The 17,374-nt window shown below is 33.8% G+C and overlaps 2 protein-coding genes across 4 annotated transcripts; both read left to right on the top strand.

Annotated features, from left to right (window-relative positions):
- Positions 1-204: 204 nt before the first annotated feature.
- On the top strand, positions 205-4,418 carry LOC107893998 (uncharacterized). Of its 2 annotated transcripts, none has more exons than XM_016819166.2 (2): positions 205-444; positions 1,750-4,418. In XM_016819166.2, exon 2 carries the CDS (start codon positions 2,102-2,104, stop codon positions 4,031-4,033), a length of 1,932 nt encoding a protein of 643 aa, XP_016674655.1. In that variant the 5' UTR covers positions 205-444; positions 1,750-2,101; the 3' UTR covers positions 4,034-4,418. The 2 variants fall into 2 exon arrangements, with proteins under 2 accessions (XP_016674655.1, XP_016674654.1); XM_016819165.2 differs by having other exon boundaries at positions 249-477.
- Positions 4,419-5,709: 1,291 nt separating this feature from the next.
- On the top strand, positions 5,710-10,174 carry LOC107894919 (mRNA decay activator protein ZFP36). Of its 2 annotated transcripts, none has more exons than XM_041084977.1 (4): positions 5,710-5,915; positions 6,617-7,051; positions 9,463-9,522; positions 9,632-10,174. In XM_041084977.1, the coding sequence occupies exons 2-4, from the start codon at positions 6,659-6,661 to the stop codon at positions 10,037-10,039; spliced, it is 861 nt and encodes a 286-aa protein (XP_040940911.1). In that variant the 5' UTR covers positions 5,710-5,915; positions 6,617-6,658; the 3' UTR covers positions 10,040-10,174. The 2 variants fall into 2 exon arrangements, with proteins under 2 accessions (XP_040940911.1, XP_016675577.2); XM_016820088.2 differs by having other exon boundaries at positions 5,711-5,915; positions 6,646-7,051.
- The last annotated feature ends 7,200 nt before the right edge of the window (positions 10,175-17,374 follow it).

Genomic DNA, 17,374 nt, shown 5'->3' with positions numbered 1-17,374 from the left:
TCTTCGTATTATTTTTAACAATTATTATTTAATACACTAACCTATACTAAAAACCTACCTTTTAAGTTGTTTTTTTAACTCCACTAACTGATTAAATAAATTTACTTATTTTTAATATTTTTGATAAAGCTTAATATTAATTACATTAATTTTATTTTTATTATATTATGCAAAATTACCAGATCCATGTTTCCTTCTCTCTCTCTCCCTCTCTTTATTTTTACAAAATTTTCAATTCATTTTATAATTTTCATTTTCTCCATTTCGTCCCTCTATTTTCTCATTATTCACGCTCTTGATAGACTTCTCTCCTTCCTTCCTACCAAACTTTTCGTTTTCTTTTTTTTTTTCTCTGTTTCGAAGATACTCTCCTGTTTTCTCAACATGTCTTCAGTAGCAGCTTCTCAGATCCTTCAGTTTGCTCCAAATTTTGATTCCTTCACGGTATATCTACAGATTCCTCTTCCTTTCCTTCAGGTTTAATCCTTTTGCTGCTATTTAATTCACTGTTTATTGTTTTATTCCATTGAATTTTTCTCTCAATTTTGATTGTCTAACTTGTTACCTCTTTTTACGCGGTAATTTTGCTTTCAGATTCCTTATTGTTTCAATTCTTTAAGGATATAATCATTCAAAGAAAGGAATATGGTTAATTTTCTTTGTTTTGGTCTTTATGCGTAGTTTTAATCTTGATAGGAAGTTAATTATGCAAGCTGAACTGAAAACTAATCTGGGTTTTCTTTTTTCTTGCAATTTATTCAGTTTACTTATCTATTTTTTAGTAGCTTGTTCTTTTGGCAGCTGCTGTTTTGTTCTTACTGCTTTTTTGCAGGATCCCGGAGTTTTTTTTCTTATTTTTTTCTTTGGTTTGAGTGATTCCATTTGTTTTTTGAAGTTCAGTTCTTATGTTATTTGTGTAGTTTCAGATCTACTGTTTAAGATGAAAGTTTGGCTGTTGTTCTTGTGATATAAATGGTTTTGAAAGACTTTTTCAATTAACTTTGTTCTTTGTCATCCTTGGTCTATATTTCTTGGTCTATGTCAGTGTCTTCTTTGTCCAGATACATCATACAAGTTCTTTGAAGGTATTATGGATATTAGATTAACTTTTATAGAGTATATGATGGTATTGTTTTCTAATTTCATGTAATATTGGGTTTTAATTGATAAAACATGTTGCTGGTCACCAAATTTTACCATCTAATGACGAAATCTATGATATTGATTCTCAATTCTCAACCATGGTGTTGATTTCTTATTTACCACTTAGGACACTTGTTAGTTGAGGTGATAGCCGCCTCGCTCCCATAAAGGTGAGGACACAAGTTTGGATCCCACTTGTTGAGAGGGTTTTACTTTAGACACTCCTGGCCTGGCAGGGATTAGTTTCAAGTCCAATGTAACTTGAGCATACCCAAAGTTCACACCAAAAAAAAGAGTTCCTATAATTTATAAGTCCTTACCTGTCCATGATTTCTGAGGGTCATTTTGACAGTATAGATAGGTACATAGATATTGAATTTGTTGTTAGTGCTGCTTAAAACAAACCGCTCGTTACTATGTTCTTTTTTGCTATGTACTAGACGTTGCGTTGTGTTGACATTGCCTTTTATAACTTACTCTGGTTTAAGCTTTGATGTTAAGACTGTCTAATTAACGCTATTGATTTGTTATTACTTGAGTGTGATATACTTAAATAGCTTTCAATTGGGACCTGATTGTGTTACTTCAATTGTTTTTGCTTGTCAGGGTTAATGAAGCTGATCTGTCTGTTGACCAGGAGCACAAGACGCTTCATATATCTGTTTTCATCCACTTTGAATGTTCTTATAAAAGGATTTTATCCTAGAAACGTTGTCAGATACATCAGCTGCTACTAAGCTTTTACATGATTGAAGTCTGAACGGTTACAGTAGATACTTGATAAAATGGACCGAGCAGATACATCGGGGTTTGTAAGCGGAGGAGGAATGCCTTTGGAATTTTTTCTGTTTCTTAATCTGTTTATGATATGTATACCAGTCAGTAGTATGTACTAAAGACTTGTTTTCTGTAAGTTGTGCCTACGTCCTTTACCTTAGTGTTATAGTTCACAGCCTCTATGGATTTGAATACAAATGTACGGTTCTCTCGTGTGTCTGAACTCTCGAAAAATGAAAATTTCGGGGATACCACTCTGCGCCTGAACTTTCTTGGTCATGGAGGAAGCAACAAGGCCGGATTCGGAAGTACTCAAAGCGATCTTCATATTGATCTTTCAAGTGCATCTGATGATGGCTGCAGGTTGGTTCTGGGGTTGGGTCCAACTCCTAGTGTATACTGCAATGATTATCACAATGTTGGCCTCAACAAGAACAAATCAACAGCAGCTTTATTCACACCGGGTTTATCACCTGAGGATAACTCTATCCTAAAACTTGGTCTCTCTGGGGGGACTAAGGGAAGTATGAATCTGTTGGAACGTTCTTTGTCAACCGACACTGATGTTAGTGTGCATTTTTCAAATCAGTTTTCTGCAGAAGGTAGTCAACTTTCAATACCTTTTGTTGATGAGGGTTCTACTTCGGCCAAGAAATCTGGTGGCTATATGCCATCACTCCTCTTGGCTCCAAGAATGGATAGTGGGAAAGCTTCGGTGCAGACACATGAACTTTTCCAATTTGGAGCTAAATCTCGTTCTCATCAATTTTATCAGAGTTGTGAGCCCTCTACTCAGACAGATTTCTCCGTAGACACAATCTCTGAGCAGACCACCACTATTACGTCTTCCGATAACCGAACTAGCAATTCGAAGAAATGCAAGTTTGCTGGTTGCTTTAAAGGAGCAAGAGGGGCAACTGGTCTTTGTATTGGACATGGAGGCGGACAACGATGCCAAAAAGCGGGGTGTAACAAAGGTGCTGAGAGCCGAACTGTCTTCTGTAAGGCTCATGGTGGAGGGAGGAGGTGCCAGCACTTGGGTTGCACTAAAAGTGCTGAGGGGAAGACGGATTTTTGCATCGCACATGGTGGAGGCAGACGATGTGGGTTTTCTGGAGGTTGCACAAAGGCTGCACGAGGTAAATCAGGGCTTTGCATTAGGCATGGCGGGGGAAAAAGGTGTAAGGTGGAAGGTTGCACACGCAGCGCCGAAGGACAGGCTGGTTTGTGCATATCTCATGGTGGTGGTCGTCGTTGCCAGTTCCCTGCATGTACTAAGGGTGCTCAGGGGAGTACCATGTTTTGCAAGGCTCATGGCGGTGGAAAACGATGTATATTTGCTGGGTGTACCAAAGGGGCTGAAGGGAGCACACCATTGTGCAAAGGACATGGTGGGGGAAAGCGTTGCCTCTACAACGGTGGTGGCATTTGTCCCAAGAGTGTGCATGGAGGCACCAACTTTTGTGTTGCTCATGGAGGTGGGAAAAGGTGTGTAGTGCCAGGATGCACAAAGAGTGCACGCGGTCGCACCGACTGCTGTGTCAGGCATGGTGGTGGAAAACGGTGCAAGTTCGAGAATTGTGGCAAGAGTGCCCAAGGAAGCACGGATTTATGCAAGGCCCATGGTGGGGGCAAAAGATGCTCCTGGGGAGAAGGCAAATGCGAGAAATTTGCAAGGGGCAGGAGTGGTCTATGTGCAGCTCACAGTAGCATGTTGCAAGAGAGGCAGGCAAGCAAGGGAGGGCTCATTGGAGTTTTCCATGGTCTTGTATCAGCAACATCAACCACGGGAAGCAGCTCCAACAACAATCACTCATCTTCTGGCAATAGTGTCATTTCTGATTGCATCGATTCACCAGACAAGCCAGTGAAAAGGCAACAACTCATACCTCCACAGGTATTGGTTCCACCATCTATGAAGTCATCAGCCTCATACTCAAGCTTCTTGAGTTCCGAGCAGCAAGATGAAGGAATAAACAGGCATGGCAATCACAATGCCGGGGGAGTTGGTAATACAAGCTTCGACTTCTTGATCCCAGAGGGGAGGGTCCACGGTGGAGCTCTCATGTCATTACTTGGTGGAAATCTGAAGAACCCCATTGATGGAATTTGAAGTCCAAATTTACTTTGGAATGAAGAAACCTATTGTGGAATTTAAGTTAATTATTCAACTGTGGAATTGTTTATAAGATCTGGTGGTTGTAGAGAGACTCGGTATATATAGTTGTGTGTTGATTAATAGTGGTATCATTGTCACAGTATTGGTTTACAGCATTGGCCAATGATGCATGGCTGCTGTAATCTTTTTTTTTTTAGTTTATAATTGTTGTAATTAGACCATGGTTATATTTTCTGTCATTCATCTATTGTTTGTGTTGTTGGTGGTGAGGTTATTCTCTTTGTCCCTGTAATTGTTTTTACTTGGCATGACGCCTATCCTATTGAAAGAAGATGAGTGCAATGAGGGTCTGCTAATAATACCATGTATTATTTGATAATCGAATAGGTTCTTTATTTTGGTTTAAATTCTGTGAAGATTCGTTGAATTGTTGGATTTATAATAAAAAAAATTTGTTATAATATGAATTTAAAATAAAGGTATCCAATTATAGTTTTTTTTTTCTTTTTTTTTGTCACTTAGTTATGAAAAGTTATAAAATGACCCTATTAACTATTTAATTTTGTCTTTTTTGATCACTAGTTGGCATAAAAAAGAAAACACCCATAAATTTAAGATACTTGACCAAAAATACAAGATTGAATAGTTAAATGATTATTTTGTAACTTTTCATAGTTGAGTGATTAAAAAAGAAAATTATTAATAGTTGGACGACTATTTAATAAATTTTTAGAATTAAATAAAAAAAAACCATAACTGGATCAATACTAAATAGTTTACCCTTAAAATAATTTGAAATGTTGTAATCTTAAATGAAATTTTCAAATGATTTTTAGTGAAGAGAAAATTATCTCATATAGACTAATCAAGTATTGGATTATGGGTATATATAATAAGAATTATCCTTTTATTGTGAGGACAATATTCACTCTCTAAGCGGAAAATATAGACCTAATGATTGAATTAAAATTTTAAATAAGAAAAAAATTAAGTTCCAACTTTTTTTAAGGGTTTAAATCTTAAATTTTAAAATAGATATAGCGTAATAATAAATTTAGCATAACATTTACTCATTTGATTATTTTGGCTTTAACATCTAAAATTTAGTTAAATTATTTTGTTTTAGAAGAAAAAGTTTATTGAATTGTTAAATTTTTAATAGTATCAATGTGGCAATCTACGTGCATTTTATTATTGAAATAGATAAATTTTTTAAAATTTGTTGAATTCTTTAATAATTTTTATTTTTTTTTTAATTTTTTAAAGTATACTTGCACAATTAGTAGGTATAAGAAGATTAATGTTAGATCCCCAAAGACAAATGATTTATTTACCCATTCAAAATAGTTTACGCGACTAATTGTTTTTAACAATATATATCATTTCTTCCAATGAAGCTCGAAAATGGATTGTGGATACTTCTGTACGAATATCAGATGTTGAATATCTTACGTGTAACCTTGTTGAAATAGTTCAACACATTGTCAATTGAATTATCATGTAAGTGGTATTAAAATTTTTACCGATCAATAAAAAGCAATTAGACTAAATTAAAATAAAAAATAAAAAAAAATTCAATCCAATATGGCAATATGAGATGTTTTGTACTTTTTGCTGAGTTGGAGAGTGGCACTTTTTTTCACTCTTTCCTTCTCCTAACACACAACAGTATGTAAAGGGAAAACATAGCATTCAATTCTCAGGTCACTCACTCTGCGAAACTCTCTTTGTTCTCTTAAATTTCCAAAAATGAATTTCAAAAAATGAGAGTAAAAAAAAAAAAAAACACTCCATATGATTAGCACTTTGCATTCAGCCATTCAAGTTTAATCCTATTTCACTCTTTGCCACGTTCTCTTGCAACATCTCCTTTTAGGTAATTTTCTTTTTACTTCGATTTTTCTTTCAATTTTCGTTTCTTATAATGCGGATTCTTTTGTTTGATATATACATTCTTCTGCTGATGTTTTAGTTTCGAAATCGAATCGGTCAGAGTTGCTTTCGGTTTTTTTTATTTTTGGAATATTTGACGTTTGATCATTAATTTCACTTTGATTTTCTGAATTATAGAATGTTCTTGATCGTTTGCTCATTTTCTTTTCTCTGTTTTGAGATCGTCGTCGAGTTTTTATCCTTTGCTGTTATTTTCCTTCATTTTTTACAATTTTTTGTGAAGAGTTTAGAATTTCAGCGAGGAGTATTATTCAATTCAACCGATGGATTCCACTTTGTAGCTTAAAAGAGAAAACAGATCATAAACTCTTTTGGCGGGAATTTGAAATTAAAAATCTGTTTCGAAAAAAAAAAGATAACCGAGAAATGAGCCTTAAGGCTTAAAATGTAGTATCTAACTATCGGTATCCGTGAGAAATGAAAATTAGAATGCAATTAGTTATTTATATAGGGATAATCTTTATCTCGGTCCGTTTAGTAGTACCAAGACCTTGGAATGTAAAATGTTTTTAAAAGGTTTTAAATTGAATAAACCAATTAGAAAATTAGTTAGGAGGATAGCAATTTCTGGTAACAGAGAATTCTAAATTTCCATAATAATCTACATTTTGTTTTTGCTGATAGTTGATGACGGATCAATACAAAAAACGCAGGGATTGAAACTCAATGGACTCATTCTACAAGGAAAGCAACAAACTCAACGTACTAAACAGCAATATTCCTAAGCTGATGCTTCCAGCAAGAAGCCGCACCAACTACTATTCGTCACCAGAGAACCTCATTAAGTACCTGCGTTCTAATTCTCTGTCCAGTAGCGGGAACAACAGCTCCTCGGGAAAAAGCAGCTTCAGATCATCGGTTTCGCCACAGTCGGAGAAGACACCGGTGAAGGTGGTGGAGGAGGATGTGCTCGTCATGGACGGAGTTCTCGTTGCTTCTGATACTAACATTGCAGGATCCGGCTCCTCTTCTTCTCCGGGAAGTGTTGGCTTCTACAAATCAGAGATTTGCAGGACTTGGGAGGAGTTTGGCCATTGCCGATATGGATCCAAGTGTCAGGTATATTTCTCTCTGCATTGTCTAATTTGCTTGGAATTTGGATTGATCAAATTGTGATTTTAGTCACTCTACTATGATCAAATTTGATATTTAGTCTTATTACACATTAGTAGCTTAAATGGTTAATACTTTTTTCAACTCAACCTGTTGATATAATTTTTTTTTTGTGTTGGAAGGGGTATTTTTTTAAAAAAAAAATCTCTTCATTTAACTAATGTAGGTTTTAGTGTTAACTACTTGGATTAAGTTATGTAAAAGTAAATTCATTTAAAAAATAGAGATTAAATTTTAAAATTGAATATATTATAGGGATAAAATTATAATTTTACGTGTTTGTAGCAAGGTATTTGTTTAATAGCCGAGTCTTCGTTTTGGAACATAAGGTTGTTAGCCTTGTGATGTTTATAGATTCTAAAAGTGTCTATTTTCTTTTAACTCGTTAATGTGGAACCTTTATGCAAATGAAGAGGTTAAATGTCCCAGACTTTCAGCATAATTTTTAGGATAGAAGGATAAGAATATGGATCATAAAACTTAAACCATTCAATGAATTTTGAATTAATTTATTTCGAAAGGATAATTATTTTATTTATAGTTAATAGAGTAAAAACACAGATAAATCTAGGTTGATGCTATTTATTTTTATAGTATAATAAAATAATAATAAAATAATTTAAAAAACATCTGGTATTATTTTAGATTTGCTTGTAGAGATTTTTTAACTCTAAGTAATGGATAATCCTATTTCGAATATGATAAATATTTGGTATACTCGCAGTATATTTTTTTTATTTCAGAAGTAACCTTAAAAATTGTTATGTGTTTTCTTTTTTAATATTTATTTTCTTAATATTTTACTATATCTCTATAAGACACGTATCAATCCTTTGGTCTTGCTTATGGAGTCTAAAAACTCCACTAAAAATGTACCAACTATTTTTCCTTTCAAATATAGTGATTTTTTTGACGAGTGAATTTTTTTTACTAGTTGATGTTAAGCGATTATGGTAATCGTTTGTCTTACCCTACCTTATTATATAATATTACTATTTTAACTTCATATATATATATATGCAACTATTAAAAGATAAAATTGTTATAAAATAATCTTATATTTATGTTTAAATATTTGTTTTCTTTTGTAAAAATATAAAAAATAATGAAGCAATATTAGGTGAGATCAAATTGAAGGGGATGAATGTACATTCATGAAAGAGAGTGATTTCACTATTAAACCTCTATAGTGGAACGGGAAAGAAGAACGTTGGATTTGGTCCATAGCTCTTAATATTCGTTGTCATTGTCTAAGTAAAAGTAATCGATAATTTAGTGTACTTGAAATGTAAGAATCTATCTGTGGCACTGCTTTCCGGGAGACTGAAGTTCTACAGTTTTTTGTTTCCATTTTTTGAATGGGGATAAATTTGGTCGATTTTCATTTGTTGACTTTGGTTACTGATCTCTGTCTGTAGTGTTCTTTTCGTGAAAAAATAGATTGAGAAAGCTATAAGTCAAAGTTAATGTGCATGTAGTTTGGAACTAGCACAGCTTTAAAGTCATTAGATGGCAACAGAATAAGAGGCGCCATCTTCTAGTACTAGCTGCAGCAAAGGAATCGACTTTAAAAACCTTCTATTTCAGTTACCATGTTCTTGCAGAGAAATTACAATCTAGTGAGCTGTACAATTCTCACTTATATTGTGAGTATTGACCTCTTCCAGTTGAAGATGTTATCAAAACTGACTTTTCATAAGCTGATCCAACGACCCCAAATTTCTGTAACAGATTTATCCCTTCTTAAAAAGTATTTCATTTTGGTCTAATTATGTTGTCTCTGTCCCTATACTTTTTGCACATTTTCTTTCTACTCTTTTGATTTTTTTTATTGAAGTCCGATGGATACCATTGTCAAAATATTTCAATTAAATTGGATAATGTGTGTGTGTTTCTTTAAAGTTATTCATGCAGCCAATTTAAAGGAAAAAAAAAATCAACTTCCTCTCTTTCATTTTGAATTAATGTTAAAAACCTTTACAGCCCAAAATTCAGACTTAAAAACTTTAGAATTTCATATTTAATATTATTTTTTATATGATGAAGGTCTCAGTAAATGTAATGTGTTTTTCTATTGCACTTAACAATGGTTGATTCTATATTCAACATTTTTATTTACTTATTTGATTTTCTACGAGCATAATATTTAGCCATGTGATATTTTTTAAAAAATGTCACATGATCCAATTTAATAGAAGTCTTTTGACAATATTATCAATGAACTTAACTAAATTCCTAGGATTAAAATAGAGGGACTGAAGTTTAAATATGGAAGATTAGAGGGATTGTGTGCATAGTTAAGCCTTAATTTTTCAATAATTTACGAAGGAAGCCTTCTATTTTATTTTATTTTGTAGTTTGCACATGGAAAAGAAGAGGTACGCCCCAGTTGTTTCTCATTCAGAAGCAAACCCGAGGTTAGCATCTATGAAATATCATCTTAAATATTCTTATACCAAATCATTGATAGTGCTCTAAACTAGTACGAGCTCATTGTGTACGTGTGTTTCTCACTGAGTTGTTCAGGCACAAATGTACAAGTCATATGCAAGCGCATACGGCTCGATATCCCGTCCTTTGAATCCGATCCGGGAAACTGCAGCAACTATAGCCCAAAACGAATCATCTACCAGGCCTGATTACACAAACCAGAGATCCAGCTCCACCATGAAACCAGGAAACACCCCCTTGACCACCAACATCGCAATGAAACCGAAAACCGAAAGGGACAACGCCTCCACAATCGGCCCTTATACAAGTGCCACTAATGGATCCTACTGGTCACCGCAAGATGATGGCATTAATGTTACCTTGCCATCATCCTCCCCTGGCAAAACCCTGTCCAGAGCGGACATCGATGCATACATTGACAGTGTTCTCTATGGTCCTACTACAAGGAGGAGATTGCCAGTGTTTTCTGCCTTTAGCCCATAGTAACGTTTCTGAACTTCGGATCAATAAGGTCGGCCAAACTCAAACATTTTCTTCTTGTTTGTACCAAGCATTAGAGCGATATACAAGTAAGACGCTTTTCATATATAATGGATACGGTAAAATTTACAAAACCAATTTAGTCCACATATAATTTCACATGACTTGAAAGGTTTATTTAGTTATTGGGTTAATTGTATTAAAAAACATTCAAATTGAATCCTTAAATTAAAGTATAATTCTAATCAGAATATCATTGAATCTTCAAATTAAAATAAAACTCTAATCAAAATATTCCATTATCAGTTTAGTTGTCAGCTTTAACGTTTAATATCAGTTTAAATCTAACGTGTTTAAAAGTATTTATTAATTTATATGTATTTATAAAAAGAATTACCTTAAATCTAAATTAACATTTAATATCAAAATTGATTGTTAAAATGATAGAAAAACTTGATTGAAATGATATGTTAATATGAGAACTTTAAGATGTTTTAAAGTTTTTGATTAATATAAAATAATGTGTTTAGAATTATTTACTAAAATAATATGAAATTAACTATATATTTCAATAAATTTAATACCAAGTTGTCAAGCAATTTGAGAATCTTAAACCCCAAATCGTCATTATGAGATGATATCATGTCTGTCACATTGGGATCTCAAATTGCTGCCATTTGAATATAAAAATATAAAAATTTAAATTACTATTAAAAATATAATTTTTTGGTAAAAAAATTTTAAATTCATATTATTTTGGTAAATAATAATCACTTACCTAATATTTTAATAAAAAAGTCTCTTTATTTATTTTAGTTGATAGTATATATTCAGTTCAGTGCTGGCTCGGAATTCAAAACTCATTAAATCTCTTAAAAAAATCCATGTTTGACTAATTATAATAGCAATGGTAAGCAATAATTTATCTATTCAAGCTCGAAGGTTTATTTGAAATATAAGAGGATTTGGATAAAAATCTGAAGATTGAAAATGGGATAGGAAAAAAAAATTGACCCGTTTAAAATTTAAATCAAGTTTCGACTAACATTTAAGGTCACTACCTGACCCTGTTTGTTTCATGCCTTTGTAGTATATTGTTTTATTTTATTTTTATATACCATGAAATTTATATAATATAAAATTAAATATATAATAATAGGTGGAAGTGCTTGACAAGCCCCTACCGAATTACATTAATCCATCTAGTATTAAGTGGATCAATTTAATCTTTGTACCATAAAAAAGAATCAAATAAGACCAAATTTTAATAGAGTTAAATATTGGATGTTTAATCGATTGAGTCTTAACTCGATTGACATGGACATTATTGCTAATATAGGAGGACGTGGGTTTGAGTGCGTTGAAATGCATTATCCACCACAGTTAATAGTTTAAAAGTTTTTATGATTTTGTGAATAAAATCTTTTGCTTGGAGTTGAACTATAAATGAAAAATATAATTTCCATATCATTTTTTAAACTGAAAATGTTAATTCTGTTACAATATGTTCTTATTAAATTCTTTTTAAGAGTTTAGAGATTAAATTGACCCATTTAATAGTAAAAAGATAAATTTGATCTGATCCTTATAATAGGACTTAGCAAATACTTTCACCTATAATAATATATAATAAATACGGGTTGACCAGAACAAAATTTTGAGCGGATAAAACAAATATAAAGTGTGCTAACATCATACATATGACCAATCTGAACCTATCCCGACTCATAAATACCTTTAATTCTAATTATCTTATAACTAACTTGATTTGGAGATTTCTTTTGAGTTATAAACAGGAGGTCTTACTCTTTGCAATTTAAATATTTAATATTAGAAAGGAATAAATTATATTAGAACTAATAAATTATATTAGAACCATCCTAAAAACAAATAAAATAAAGTCATGTAAAACCTTACACCCGACTCGATTGTCGGATTCGAATGTATGATATCATGTCACATTACCGAGACAACTCAGGCTATCTTATTACATAATCACAAAATTTAATTCATAATTATCATTCAATTTAATTAAATTACCAATCATATTCATACATATACATTCACAATGTTTAATTTTTAAATTCATCATTTATTTAGAATTAGGACTCGAATTCAAACTCAATTGTCAAATTTCAGTGTTATATCTCGAGGCAAACCTCTCCTGTATTCTTATTTTAGTTTTGATGTTTGAATGTCTTGAGATAAGGGGTTCAAGGCAAAAATAATTTAGCTTCAATGTGCCAATGTCTTGTGACAAATGCCACTCTATCTTGTGACATAAATCAAGTTGCCTCGAGACTTATAAGGTTGATCTCAAGACCACGACTAATGTAACATCTCTTATGATAAAATTTATTCTTAGAGGATTGAGACATGTTCTTTCTAAAATTAGCTGAGAATGAATGTTTCAAAGTGACTAAATCATAACCAAAACTTCTTCAAACATACCTAAACATTAAACAAACTCATTGACATATGCAAAATACAATTAAACGTCATCAAACCATAGCAATTCCAAGCATCAAAGCATAACCAATTAATTAGCATATTCAAGCCTACAAGAACAAGCATAATTAACTTTCAAAATTGAGAATGAAATTCAACTAAAAGACCTTATAAACCAAATTACCACATATATTGAAACATTAACTTAACACCAAGCCATAAACAACTTAGGTACATGTCATATAACTAAAATACATATGTACATACAAAAGAGGTAACAAGATGTTGCTCGAGTTGAGTTCTTGAGTTGGATGCTTGACCACTCCTAACCATATCAACTCTCGTATGAGACTTGTGCACGAAAATAAACATGAGTATTGAATACTCAATGGTACTAATATAATTCAAATACAATGTAATAAGGTTAAACTAAAGCAAATATATAGAACAATATCAAATACGTTATTGTATACTACTTTTAACTCATCAATTATTTTTCAACTTTCTTATTTATTTCTTATTTCAATATCAATTTCATTGCTTACTCATTTTAGCCCTATTAACTAATAATAGACATTAGGACAAATACTCGGATCTATGTAACGAGTCCATGTGTAACGCCCCAATTTTCGGGAATCTTGTGAATGTTGGCATAGGTTTAATTATGTTAGTGGGCCTCTAGAAGGCCCAAGCTTAAGATAGAACCCGACAATTTTAGTTAATTTTTTTGTTCCATAAGAAAAAGGGGGTGGAATAATGAAATAGAACCTATGTGAAAATGTTTGAAAATGCTATAGGCTAAATTGAAGTGGCCAAATAAATAGGAGTGCAAAATAGGAGGATTTGCATGACAAACCTCCCATTTTACATGAAGTGGCCAGCCATCATGTTGTTGTAGACAATATGAGTACTTGATATCCATAATTTATGGTACAAATTGATACAAATTGATAATAGGTTAGGTAAATGTTCCATGATAATGGATTAGGTAAATATTCCATGATAATGGGTTAGGTAAATGTTCCATGATAATGGTTTAGGTAAATGTTCCATGATGGGAATTTCGTGTCTTTTGTATTAAAGAATTAAATGGATGAAATATGAAATTTTATTAAAAGAAAAAGGGGTGAAAAGAACAAAGTTTTGTCCATCCTTGTTCATCATAGTCGAAAGTTAGAGAAGAGAAAGGAGAGGAGAAAGCTCTTGAATGTTCGGTCACTTGGGGAAGAAAATTGAAGGTAAGTTCATGGTAGTTTGCTTCTATCTTGATGTTCATGAGTTCGTCTTGATTCTACCTTAACTCTTGAAGCATATTTTGGTTTTTAGTTGTGTTGTGAGCATTTAGTCATGAATTAAAATGAAGGAAATGGTTGTTGTTTCATGTTCTTTTGATGAAAAATGGAAGATAGGTGAAGTTGAGCCAAACAAATGAGTATGTATCTGCCTTAGATGCTAAGGGGAAAAAAATCGGCTAACATGTTGTGCTTTAAAATGATGAAATGGAGATTATACTTAAGTAAAATCATAGATATGTGATGATTGATTGGTGATATACATGTTTAAATAACAAGCATGCAAGTTAGGTGTGAAAAAGTGATTTGGTAATAAATCTGCTTGGGACAGCAGCAGCAACGTGACTTTGGAAAATCACCATAAATTGTGGGAGATGAGTTAGAAGCTTCATAAATTATGTAATTAAATCTTAATGAGTCTAGTTTCAAATGGAATAAACGAGAACATATTTTGAATTCTGTACAATGAGAAATTTGATTCGTAATGAAGAGTGGTCAGATTAGTCAAACAGTGAAACATGGGAAACTTTAAGAAAAATCTGGTATTGATTGGCCATACCAAAAATTCTGAAAATTTTATGGATAGAAGATATATGAGTCTATTTTCAGGAAAAATTAACGGCACTTGATTTGGAGTTTCGTAGCTCCAGTTATAAATAATTTAGTGACTGTTGCTCAGGAAGATAGTTTGCAATGAAATTATGATTATGTGGTAAACATTGACAAAAATTTGTTAATGAGTTGCTTATTGTTTTCTTATAAGCTTACTATGATCTGTAGGTGTGGTTGGTCGAATATTGTAAGGGGTTAATACGTAGTTCGTATTTGAATAGTTAGATTAATGTGTTAGTAATCCAATTGTAGGCAGTTTGTGTGTGGATCTCGTCAGCATATCGTCGCAAACAGGTGTGTAACTAACACCCTCTTTCTTAGTCTGGATCGGCAAAAGTCGAAAAGTCGAAATGCCGAAAACCGGTATTTTGTAGATTTGCGAGTGTGCGAATGCTCGTGAGGTAAATCGATTAATGTTTTTGGTAAGCTGTAAAATTTGGACTGCAAAGTGGATGATTTCTGTGCCCTTGATATTTTTGGGCTTAATGGGCCAAAATTGGAATGATGGGCCAACAGGCCCAATTCGGTAAGAACCCTCAGTACGTGATTCTGTTAGTACGTGAAAAGTAGGAATATGCATGAAAAACCCTAAAATAGATAAATTATTGAAATACCTTTAAAAGTGGAAAATTTACAGTTTTACCCCTAGTAGATAAATTACCGAAATACCCCTAGGGTTAAATTGACCTAAATGCATGTTTGACTGTTGTTATTTACTGCATGTCATGTTGTTATTATCTAATGCATGGGATTGGGATATTGACGGAGGAAGTACTGAAAGTGGCTTGTCCACGTACTGGAGGCTTTGCCTCAATTTACTGTTAACTGAGCAGCAAGGCTGCAACTGTGGAGTGTTGGGCTGGGTGGGTTGAGCTATTCCCCATATGGAGTGTAGGGCTGGTACGGGTGGAGTGTAGTGGTTGGTGGTTGAGTAGTCTCCCCAAATGGGCTTGCATATGTTATTGATGTTGCATGTATTTTGAAATAGGCCTATGGGCCATACTGTTATCTGAATAAGGGGCTAAGGCCCAGTTTATTGTAATCTGAAAAGGGCTCTGGTCCAGTACCACTGTTACCTGAATGGGCTTAGGCCCAATAGGCTTGAGCTGACTTGGGCTTTGAATGGGTTTTCCTTACATACTGAGTTTCCCCAAACTCACCCTTTTTATTTTCATCCACGCAGGTAATCCCCAACCATAGTGGGCTTGGAGCTGTGAGGGAATTCGGAGTGGCCACCCATTCTGAAAGTTTGATTTTCTTCTGGTGAACTGGACATCCTTTTATTTACGTTTGAAGTTTTGGGTTTTTAAATGTAATAAGGCCGCTTAATTATTTTTTATGGTTTTAATATGTATTACTAAGATAGGTATTACTTATTTTAACTGTTGAAATTGGATAGCCTTAGAGCACGTTTTCAAAAAAAAAAAACAACAATTGATTTCAAAATAACACGACAACAAGCAAAGCTTCCGCAATGAAAGTATTTTCCAAAATTAATCACTTTTCCTAAAAATGACTTAATCAAATCGGTTTGCTAGAAATATCCATGACGTTAAGGTGTGGTAATAGCGGTATGCATGTCTAGGATTGGATCCGAAGGGAGCTTGGTACTTAAGCAGTCCGATGGACTCACCACCTCTTTTCCGGTTTCCTACCTGGTGCACAGCTTCCATTCACTTTAACCTATAATGAAATTATCTTTTAAAACACTAAGTAGGTTTTTCTGGATCAACAATATAAAATATTTTGAACGCTTCGATGTGGCATGTCGGATCCAGCCATAACGTCTGGGCCGGGTTTGAGGTGCTACATTTAGTGGTATCAGAGCCTAGGTTGTAATAACTCGACTGTGAAATGGGTTTACAAAAATAAAGATTTTCGAAAGCGAAAATTTTATAAAGTGCGAAAAACTCGATTTTCAAAATTTAGATCTTTAGAAGGTGGCATTCCGAATCTCCGGCTCAAGTCTGTAAGTATTCTAAATTTTTCTGAATATTTTCCTAAATTATTTGTCTATACTGAAACCCTATTAGGATACTCTAGATAGGATGATACTGAAACCATAGGAAAATCTGATAAGAGACTGAAACTGTAGCCAGACTTCGATTCTACGAAAACAAACTCTGAACTACTGTCTGATTCATAAAACATCTGTAATAAACACTGGAATATTAATTGATGCATAAAAATTCGTAATCAAGATAATACGATATGAGTACAAGAGGCCGTAGACGAAGCCGAGGAAGTGCTCGAGCGAGATCTTCATCTTCGAGACATATGCCGGCGATGGATGCACCGGTACCACCGACAACAGAGGTAGAGTCTCATGACTGCGGTGCCGGGGATGATGCCCTGTCACAGGCAATGCTTCGTTGGAAAGGGTTGCCGGGGCAAATGCGGGCAATGGAGTTCGGAGATCTATTTCTGAACGACTTCGGACTAACGGAGCGGAGATCTTTAGGGGCGTGTCTGGTCTAGCCCCGAATGTGGCGAAATATTGGTTGGAGGCCACAGAATGGATTATGGACAACTTAGACTGCTCTGAGGAGATTGTGAGTGAGGTATTTGTACTAAGTCCTTTGGGTCACTCGGTTAGGGTAGACAAACTGTATAGGGATGTACCCTTAGAAACTCAAGGTAGGATTTTCCCTGGAGATTTGATGGAGTTATCGTTCGGAGAGTTTGATCTCATTTTGGGAATGGACTGGCTTGTTAAGCATAAGGCGACCCTGGATTGTGCTGCTAAACGAATGGTGTTAAGGACCACAAAGGATGAGGAGGTTATGGTGATAGGTGAGCGAAGGGATTATTTGTCCAATGTGGTGTCGGCTTTAAGAGCCGAAAAGTGGATTCGAAAAGGTTGTAAGGCCTATTTAGCATTTGTAAGTCAGTCAGAAGAGGAGGGATTGACAGTGGATAAGGTTAGGACTATAAAGGAGTTTCAAGATATTTTTTCGGAGGAGCTTCTAGGATTGCCTCCGAACTG

The sequence above is a fragment of the Gossypium hirsutum genome, chromosome A13 (genome assembly GCF_007990345.1).
Source record: "Gossypium hirsutum isolate 1008001.06 chromosome A13, Gossypium_hirsutum_v2.1, whole genome shotgun sequence".
In the NCBI taxonomy this organism is placed as follows: domain Eukaryota; kingdom Viridiplantae; phylum Streptophyta; class Magnoliopsida; order Malvales; family Malvaceae; genus Gossypium; species Gossypium hirsutum.
The sequence above is the reverse complement of the archived record's forward strand: the minus strand, read 5'-3'. Positions and strand labels throughout refer to the sequence as shown.